General features: G+C 45.0%; 1 protein-coding gene across 4 annotated transcripts; it reads left to right on the top strand.

The window, feature by feature from the left end:
* Positions 1 to 314: 314 nt before the first annotated feature.
* LOC147354840 (uncharacterized) lies at positions 315 to 8450 on the top strand. Of its 4 annotated transcripts, none has more exons than XM_086355050.1 (4): positions 315 to 555; positions 1595 to 1633; positions 2456 to 2582; positions 4573 to 8450. In XM_086355050.1, the coding sequence occupies exons 1-4, from the start codon at positions 520 to 522 to the stop codon at positions 5949 to 5951; spliced, it is 1581 nt and encodes a 526-aa protein (XP_086211176.1). In that variant the 5' UTR covers positions 315 to 519; the 3' UTR covers positions 5952 to 8450. The 4 variants fall into 4 exon arrangements, with proteins under 4 accessions (XP_086211176.1, XP_086211178.1, XP_086211180.1 ...); XM_086355052.1 differs by lacking the exon at positions 1595 to 1633 and adding an exon at positions 967 to 1058; XM_086355054.1 differs by lacking the exon at positions 1595 to 1633 and having other exon boundaries at positions 2461 to 2582.
* Positions 8451 to 10455: the final 2005 nt, after the last annotated feature.

Raw genomic sequence — 10455 nt, 5'->3', positions numbered from 1 at the left:
AATTATTATCCAAACACTTTGAGATCAATAGCTTTGAAGGCTTTCTAAATGCTCTTCGAATTCCCCAGAAATTGTCCTTAGCCCCTTGAAGAGGAAACGAAGCTTCTAGCCTACCTGGAAGAACAGGGAGGTCAGTTTTGAGCAGCCTAGAGGATTGCCTGACCCTGGGAGATTCGAGCAGAATCTCTCAGTCTGCAGGCTGGCGCCTGCCCGAACTCCATTATCCAGAAAGCTAAGCGTTGAGCAGCAGCGGAGCGCACCCAATGAACATCCAGAATTCCGACATTTCCGGCGGGTGGGTGGGCTCACCGGGTGAAGGTGGGACTTCCTGTGTCTCCATAGCGGTTCTTTGAACGGTTTTCGAGGTCCGAAGGATCGGGGTTGAGGTGACAGAGGAGGCGGGAGAAGACGCTTTGTCCCCAGGGACTAGAGGCGGTCCTACAGTCGGGCACATCGCTACCTACAGGGCGGCCTGGAGACGTTGGTGCTGGGTTAGCCCCTCTCCGCGCACTGGGTCCGATGGCGGCGGCGGCGGCGCTGAGGGACACTCCTCAGGTAAACGCTGATCCGTCCGGCCCTCATCGGCTTCATCCTAACAGACGCTAAAGCCCCGAACCTGCTCAGGTGCCCGCAGCTCAGACCCGGGTATCCAGGACAGCGATGCGGTGGTGGGTGGGGCCTTCTATTTGACGGATAGTACGGTGGCGCCTGGTAGAGGGCGATGGCGGAGGGATGCGCAGGCGCAGAGATGTGGCGGTCCGACTGAGGCAGGAGAATTCGGGGAAACTGGGGTCCATCTGATGGCTGCAGGGAACAGTGTGTGTATGCTGTCGCATCTGCAGTGGCGGACTGAGGAGTTGTACCTTCCTTTTTGAGGCCTTTGAAGCCATGGAGAATTTAAAAAAGTTTTTTTTAATTGGAGGATAATTGCTTTACAGAATTTTGTTGTTTTCTGTCAAACCTCAGCATGAATCAGCCATAGATATACACCTGATATGAAGAACTGACTCATTTGAAAAGACCCTGATGCTGGGAAAGACTGAAGGCGGGAGGAGAAGGTGACGACAGAGGATGAGATGGTTGGATGGCATCACTGGCTCAATGGACATGAGTTTGAGTAAACTCGGGGAGTTGGTGATGGACAGGGAAGCCTGGTGTGCTGCAGTCCATGGGGTCGCAAAGAGTCGGATATGACTGAGCGACTGAACTGAATTAAACTGATACATATATTCGGTCCCCTTTGAACCTCCCTCTCCATCCCACTTCTCCAGGTTGATACAGAGCCCCTGTTTGAGTTTCCTGAGTCATACAGCAAATTTGGAGCCATAGAAAATTGTGAGGCAAAGAAACGTGACGTGTTAGGTTTGCAAAATCACCAAAGTCTGTTCAATGAAAGAACTAATTGTAGGGATGCTGAGGACACTGAAGCAGATGGAGTTTAGGTTTTTTCCCCAAGGACACACAATTGCTGAGAGTGAATAGAGGTTAGACACTCGTGGACCCTGGTTCAGATGCCACCAGGTGTGCAGGGAAGGTCTCAGTCCCTGGAAAATTGCCAGGATCACATCCCTCTAAGACTTAGCACTTCCCACAGGTTTCCATGGCTGCGAAGGTGCTTTTCGAATATAATCGGGTAAGTGGAGATTACCCTCACTAGTCGAAACCCTGTGTTAGTCGCTCAGTCGTGTTTGCAACCCCATGGACTATAGCCTGCCAGGCTCCTCTGTCCATGGATTTCTCCAGGCAAGAATACTGGAGTGGATGCCATTCTCTTCTCCAGGGGATCTTCCCAACCTGGGGATCAAACCCAAGTCTCCTGCATGAGAGGCAGATTCTTTACCATCTGAGCCACCAGGGAAGCCTTCTAATTTTCTCCAAATTTGGGTTGTTATGAAACGTGTCACCTGGCATTTTCCCAGCCCTTGGGTGTGCGGACCTTGGAGAATCCTAGCTCAGTCCTAAGTCCAGTCTAAGTGTTATATGAAAGGGTTCCCCTTTCAGGCCACCAATAGAAAGAGATGTGGCAGCTTGTCACAAAAACAGGAAGTGCTTGGAGGTGAGGCTAAGTTGGTTCAGGGAATTGCAGGTCTCCTTCCTTCCTGGCAAGAATAAACTGGCTGTGGGGAGCAGCAGTCAGACCTGGAATGACTGTCTGTGAAATCAGGCATCTATTCTGGAGGCAGTGGGAGGTGTGGATCAGATGACTGATCTGATCAATCAGGGCGGTGATTTCTTCTGGGTCTTTACAGGCTCCACTGGTTGCAGAGTGGACAGCAGTGTGAACAGAGCAGTTAGTGGGAGAGTGAGGAGAGAGCAGGCAGCTATGGCACCAAGGTCGGGAATCTCTTCTGAGCTCTTAGGAGGAAGATGGAGATGGCGTAGATGTGCGAGGAGGTGGCTTGTGGGTCTTCAGGAGAGAGGCAGTTGATGGTCTCATCTGTCTGTGTCCTGGCAGGGCAGTGTGACCTTTGAGGATGTGGCTGTGTACTTCTCCTGGGAGGAATGGGCTCTCCTTGATGAGGCTCAGAGATGCCTGTACCACGATGTGATGCTGGAGAACTTTGCACTTACATCCTCACTGGGTAAGCTCTTCTACCTGCCCCTGTGCCCTGGGCCAAGCTCTGTGCTTCTCTTTTCTCCAGGGGCAGGTGTGTCCCTAGTGGCCTGGATTTGTGCTGTGTTTACAAGGGCTGGGCTGAGTGCTCGCCTCCTTCTCATCCGTGTCACCACAGCACCTACTGCCCCAAAGCCTCCCAGGGAAGAGTTTGGTATCACTGTTGTTTTGTCAGCCTAAAGGACCCCCATGTCTTGCCGTCTGCCTCGCTGGGTGACTCTCCAGCACCATAGCACCCTAGTATAACACCCTTCATTCCTATAGCTCACATTTGTTTCTGACTGTGCTGGAAGTATAGTCACTTACATAGTCACTGCTTACACAAATGTTATTGACAGACTCTTAGTTAAGGTTCTTTTTGCTTTATTTCACTTGGGACATGTACACAAAACATTTACCAGTTTCTTTTTTTTTTTTTGGCCACGCTGCTGCCCTCAAAATCTTAGTTCCCCAACCGCAGCATGCCTTGACCACTGGACCACCAGGGAATTCCCACAGATATTTAATTTGTATCCTCTTCATTTGCTGAATTCGTTTATTCTAGAAGTGTTGTGGTGCAATCTTCACAATTTCGTGACCTGTGGATGCCTTTTGTCTTCTTTCTTAAGGCTCCGTGTAGAACTTCCAATACTATGATGAATACTAGTGGTAGAAGCTGGCGTCATTTTCTTGTTTCTGATCTTGGAGTATTTCTGACGTTTGGAGGACAGACTCCTTATTGCCCATCCTGACTCCTAGAAGCTATTCTTGGAACCTGTACAAGGTCCCCACCCCAAAGGCTCAGAGGTAGGGAGTGGAAGGATGAATACTATTACCATGCTAAGAGCTGAAAGGGACAAAATTAAAGCAGTTGAGCATTGCAAAAGAGTTGCATTAGACTAATTCTACTGGTGTAGTTGTCCAGAAGAGAAATCAGATTCCTGGTTCTTACTACTGTGCTATCTTCCCTTCAGCTATGGCCTTAGGAATTTTTTGGTAATATTTAATAGCATTCTGGTGGTCTCCTGTGTTCTGAGTTGTCTGGGCCTGTTTTGGCTACTGACTTGTCCTGTCATTCCCTTATGATTTTAGTTCTCTTGGGTACATGCAGATCTTCAGGTGGGGCTACAGAAAAAGTCCTCTGAGCTTCACAGAATGGACATGACTCCATTCTCAACAAGATGGGCTCATAGCAGGCCTGACCCAGATGAACGGAAGTTGACAGAGGACATGACTTCAGGTCTTGGTTGAAATCATACCAGGAACCTATCCTGTTTTACTTCTGTATTGGTGCCATTGCCGGTAGCCACACCTCACTCCTTTCCCTTCTCAATTCTCGACACTTTGCGGACTTGTCATTTCTATTAGTCATTTCTACTCTGATTCCAGCTGAGAGCTATTCTCCACCTCTCTACACTGCTCACCTCACTCATCCCTCACACTGTTCCCTACTCAGACTTTGTCGTGTTCTAAAGAGTGCAGGTAGCTAATAATCCTTAAATACTGTGACCTTTGTTCCAGTCAGATTTTTCTGGGACTGGACTGGACTTCTGCACAGCATCACATGTCATCAGCAGATATAATCCTGCTAAAATCTATTGACAGATCTTCCTCAGTGGTCCAGTGGTTAAGACTCTGTGGTTGCACTGCAGAGGGCACTGTTTCAATCCCTGTTTGGGGAACTCTCATCCCACATGCCAGGTGGCATGGCCGCAAAAAATGAAAAGCTGCTGACAGAAAAATGAGTTACAGCACAAACCTTTCTGATAGGCCTTTCCTCATGTCCTGTGCCCAGTGAGACCTGCACCATTCCGTGACCTTAGGGACTCAGTGGTGCACAGCAGTTGCTTCCTCAAGCTGAGTTTTCCTGAAAGCAATTTCATGAGCTGATCCTTTGATGTGTTGAGTTACATTTGTGATGGTTTTGCCTCTTCTCAATAAGGTTAACATGTACTTCACCATCACTTCTTTAATTTCAGGCTATTGGCATGGAGTAGAAGATAAGGAAGCACCTTCTGAACAAAGCATTTGTATAGGAGTGTCACAGATCAGGACTCTCAAGGTAGATTCATCTCCCAACAAGGGCCAGCCCTTTGAGATGTGTGGCCCAGTCTTGAGAGACATTTTGCACTTTCCTGAGCACCAGGAAACACATCTTGGGCAGAAACCATACACATGTGGAAATCGATTCTATATCTCTGCCAACCTTCAGCAATACCAGGAGCAACACATTGGAGAGATACCCATCAGAAGTTCTGTGGACACAGCCTTGATTATAAACAGCTGCACAACCCATGTGTCAGGGAAACCCACTGTCTATGGGGAGATTGGAAACGACTTCTTAGTCAATGTGGGATTTTTCCATCACACTGAGGAGAAGCCAAACAATAGTAATGAGTGTGAAGCTGTCTCTCACAATGGAAAAAGGCATGAGAACTGGGGAGAAGGCAACAAAGCCCTCAACTGCACAGACACACTTGTTGAGGACCAACGAGTCCTCACTAGAGAAGGGCTTTATGAGTGCAGCAAATGTGGAAAAGCCTGTACTCGAAGATGTAACCTCATTCAGCACCAGAAAGTCCACACTGGAGAACGGCCTTATGAATGCCATGAATGTGGAAAATTGTTTACCTACCTGTCCAGTTTCATTATACACCAGAGGGTTCACAGTGGAGAAAGACCTTATGAATGCAGCGAATGTGGGAAATCTTTTAGCCAAAGCTATAGCCTCAACAGCCATAGGAAAGTTCACACAGGAGAAAAACCTTATGAGTGCAGGGAATGTGGGAAGTCTTTTAGTCAAAGATCTAATCTCATTCAGCATCAGAGAGTTCACACTGGAGAAAGGCCTTATGAGTGCAGTGAATGTGGGAAATCTTTTAGCCAAAACTTTAGCCTCATTTACCACCGGAGAGTTCACACTGGAGAAAGGCCTCATCAGTGCAGTGAATGTGGAAAATCCTTTAGCCGAAGCTCTAGCCTCATTCACCACAGAAGACTTCATACTGGAGAGAGGCCTTATGAGTGCAGTAAATGCGGGAAATCCTTTAAGCAAAGCTCCAGCTTTAGCTCACATCGGAAAGTCCACACAGGAGAAAGGCCTTATGAGTGTGGGGACTGCGGAAAATCATTTAGCCATAGCTCCAACCTCAAGAATCACTGGAGGGTTCACACTGGAGAAAGGCCTGTTGAGTGCAGTGAATGCGGGAAATCATTTAGCTGTAAATCTAACCTTGTTAAACACCTGAGAGTTCACACTGGAGAAAGGCCTTATGAGTGTGGGGAATGTGGAAAATCATTTAGCCAAAGTTCCAGCCTCATTCAGCACCAGAGAGTTCACATTGGAAAAAGGTCCTGAGTGCAGTGAATGTTGGAAAAAACTTTTCAGCTACAAATATGACCTCATTCAACCCCAGAGATGTCACACCAGTGAAAGGCCTTAGATATGCTGGGATGTGCAGTTTCCTTCTAGTATATTTACACTGGAAAAGTTGTGACTGGGCCATCTAATGCATCTGAAAATCTGCACTGGGGAGATTCCCCTTAAGTTTCAGGTATGTAGGAATCTTTAAGAAGCTGTGCTTCACTTTATTAGGGGCTTCCCTTGTGGCTCAATTGCCTGCCAGGCACTTTCCAGCTTTATGTCACTGCCAGTTTCATTTCTATCACCTGGCAGGTCCACCCAGTGTGGAAACTACCTCCCAGTATGCTCAGGGAAGCTGACTTCTGTCCCATCCCTTTCTGTGGAGGGAAGTAGTGAGTAGTCTTAGCTCTTATGGCATCCTCATTCCTTGCTCATTTCTAAAGTAGGGCATGGACCTCACTCAATTTGGGCCCAGTGGACCCAGTTTCAGTTCTGTTGGTGACTTGCCAGCCAGGACTACATTTTCAGGGACATGTTAGTTTCTGGTGACACTTCTGATTTCCCCAGCTTCCAAGTCACCAAGCTGAGAACTTCATGCCTTGTATTCCTTTGCATTTTGCAATAATAAAGGCGTTAATGTTTCAGCCCTCTTTGGTCTGGGGCTTCTGTTCACTTTATATGAGGTGATTGGAAGAAAACGGGGCTCTAGCAGCGTTAATGATGGCACAGCTTTCATGGGGGTCCTGTGCTTTGTGTGCCTCACCTCAGTATGATTGAAGAATGTAGCTCTCTTTGTGGGGTTGGCCTAATGTAAATACATTGTTGCTCAAGGTCTCCTCAGAAAGACCGCAAGGCTCTGGGGTCCTGATTTGTGGACTGTATCAGGGTTTTTTTTGTGGGCTCAGAAAACATCTGAGGAGTCATGAAGTTGTGACAACCTCCAGTGCTTCTGGAAACATGAATTGTTATTCACAGTGAATGATCACATAATGCTCAGCAGTTAACCTATAAAAGAACCACATGTCCTGACCCCCAGAATTCACTAGATGGTTCCACTGTAAGACTACAGGGCTGGAGGGAACCATGTTCGTCAAGTAACCCTGGAGCGGAGGAGACTGCAGTGAGGTAGGTGGAGTGTGTCCTGACATGGCATCAGCAGATGCTCCAGTGACTGTGACTGTGCAGTATCAGCGTGCACAGATGCTTGAACATCTAGAATGTTCAGCCAAAGGCCGTTGCCACAGAGGCAGATAAACAGAGAAAGATGCCTTCATCCACAGTGTGGTTCTGTGATCAGCCAGCATTCCTGTTAACTCAGGTGGGAAGAAGTCTATTCTCATCAGGATTTGCTGCCACTAAGACAAGGGTGCTTCTCCAAGGCCATCAGAAAAGAGAGGCGATGTAGGATTGTGAGATGTGAGGAGTTTTCATTTTGGTTTTGGTTGTTCTTTGAGGCTTCCAGGATCATAGTTCCCTCACCAGTGACCGAACCCTGGGCCATGACAGTGAAAGTGCCAATTCCTAGCCACTGGGCCACTAGGGATTTCTCAACATCTGATTTCCTAAAAAGTGTGACAGACCTAGGTTTTTTGAGTCATTTTGTAAATTTTGATTCAGGTGTAGTTGACATTGATATAGTGTATCTATTTGAAGTGCAGAATCTAAACATTTTGAGATTCTTAAGTGATAATATGTAAGTAGTTCATTCTCTATTGCTGAGTAGTATCGTTTCTATAGTTACATTGTTTGTTCATCCATTCATCTGGTTATGGTCATTTGGGTTATTTCTACTGTGGGTTATTGTAAATAAAGGTGCTAGAACGTTTATATGTAAGTCTGTATGTATGGATGGATTTTCAGTTACACTGTGTTAGTAATTCAAAGTATAAAACCTGAGTCATAGAATAGGTGAATGTTTAACTTATGAAACTGACAAACTACGATCTACATTTATAGATTGTTTTTACATACCCACCAGGAGCATGTAAAATGCTTCCACATTCTGGCCAATACTTGGTATGGTCAGTCTTTTGAATTTCCTTAAATTTTTAATTTAAGGAAGTAGTCGTTTTAATTACATCTCCCTAAGGAATCATACAGAGAAGGCAATGGCATCCCACTCCAGTACTCTTGCCTGGAAAATTCCATGGATGGAGGAGCCTGGTAGGCTGCAGTCCATGGGGTCACAAAAAGTAGGGCACGACAGAGCGACTTCACGTTAACTTTTCACTTTCATGCATTGGAGAAGGAAATGGCAACCCACTCCAGTGTTCTTGCCTGGAGAATCCCAGGGACGGGGAGCCTGGTGGGCTGGGGTCGCACAGAGTCGTACACGACTGAAGCGACTTAGCAGCAGCAAAGAATTATGATGTTGATCTTTCTTTTTCCACATGGTTTATTTGCCATCTGTATGTCTTCTTCGTAAAATATCTGTTTATATCTTTCACCTATTTTTCTTTTCATTAACAAATAAATAGCTCCTTTTTATCCTCATTTTTTGTGTGTGCTATGTACAATGTAATTACCACATGTACCATGTAGTTTAAATTTAATCTGCACTATCCACATATTTTTAAATCTAGACTTTCAATAATATAACGAAGTCCAGGCTTGTAGTGTTTTCCAGTTTTCCGAATACAAATATTCTTAGCATGGCTAATTTCAAACTAACAACATGGTGTCACTGAACATGGAGTTGGGAAAAGTTGATAGAGGTACATCATTCCAACTCAATCATACTGATCCAGTAGCAACAAATGATACAAATGATAATGAGACTTGATAACAGCAGAATCTAACACAACACCGTAAAGCAATTATCCTTCAACTAAAATATTTTAACCATCCCTCCCCCCCCAAAATAGTAAAATTACTATGAAGTGACAAGTTCTGAACATTTGTGTAAGGTGTAACCCCTGGGTGGAGGAAATGGCAACCCACTCCAGTATTCTTGCCTGAAAAATCCCGTGGACAGAGGAGTCTGGCAGGCTACCATCCAGGGGCTTGTAAAGAGTTGGATACGACTGAACACACACATAAAGTATACCTGACTGAATATACAGAGTGCATGTATTTAGGATGTACATTTTTATATTTTAATACATATTTTTACCCAGAAAATTATTATTTTCATTGGAAACAAAAGATAATCTATAATGCCCTAACTCAGTTAATTTAAATACTTCAATACTTTAAAACATAAACAGAGCAAGAAAGATATTTAAAATAAAGGCAATTCTTGAGGAGGGGGGAAACAACAACTGAACTCTGAGGATGTTTTCCTCAGAAAGGATCAAAAGAATGCACATTAATTAAAATTGAGATGCAGGAATCCCCCGGTGGTCCAGGGCCTGGGGTGCCATGCTCCCATGTAGAGGACCCAGGTTGGATCCCTGAACAGGGAACTAGGTCCCATATGCCACAACTGAGACCAAGCACTGCCAAATAAAATTAGTTAATTAAAAAAAAAATGAGATGCAGTTTCCAGCAGTTTATTTTGGAGTCAAAACTTTACTCTTTTCAGTGTGAATGCTCTGGAAGTTTGTGTCTTTGCTCTTTGTTGACAGAAAATTAATGAGTAAACCATAATTTACAATGATTAGAGCTCTGTGTTTGGGAATTACAATAAATTTGAAAACAAAGGAGCATACTTACAGTTTGTTATGCTCTAGCACTCTCAGTATTATCATCTGTATTTAAGAGGAGCAAATTTTATCCCGTAATTTGTAGTTATCCAGTACATTTAAACTAGGACTGTTTTCTGTCACATTTCAGGTTCCATATTTCATACATTCTATAACAACATGTCCGTAGCACTAAAGTTTTGGGAAGAAAATAGCTGCCCATTTTTCACAGTTCCAGGGTTAGGCTTTTTTTCCTGACCACACTGTGACCCCTGCTTTGGGAGCTTGCAAACTTAATCACTGAACCACCAATTTTTGCAGGCATCTGGCAGGGGCTAAAACAGCACTATGGGAATGAATCAAACATCCAGGAGGTCAAATCGATGGAGTGAGAAAAGACGTATGTAAAAGAAAAGACGTATGTAATTAAGTGAATCTGAATGTTTCTGGAAGGATCTACAGCCATAAATGTGTTTTCTTTCAGATTTATACAAGTGGGTTGGAAACTGTTTGTGTTAAATCTATCTTCATATCTATTTTTTTTTAAACTTTACAATATTGTATTAGTTTTGCCAAATATCGAAATGAATCCACCACAGGTATACCTGTGTTCCCCATCCTGAACCCTCCTCCCTCCTCCCTCCCCATACCCTCCCTCTGGGTCGTCCCAGTGCACCAGCCCCAAGCATCCAGTATCGTGCATCGAACCTGGACTGGCGACTCGTTTCATACATGATATTATACATGTTTCAATGCCATTCTCCCTCCTCATATCTATTCTTGCCTGGAGAATTCCATGGATAGAAGAGCCTGGCAGGCTATAGTCCATAGGGTTACAAAGAGTTGGACACAACTGAGTGACTTAACACTTTCAC

Source organism: Bos grunniens, chromosome 18 (genome assembly GCF_055505025.1).
Source record: "Bos grunniens cultivar Pamir isolate PY7600 chromosome 18, Bosgru_T2T1.0, whole genome shotgun sequence".
Lineage (NCBI taxonomy): Eukaryota > Metazoa > Chordata > Mammalia > Artiodactyla > Bovidae > Bos > Bos grunniens.
This window is presented reverse-complemented; position numbering and strand designations above follow the sequence as displayed.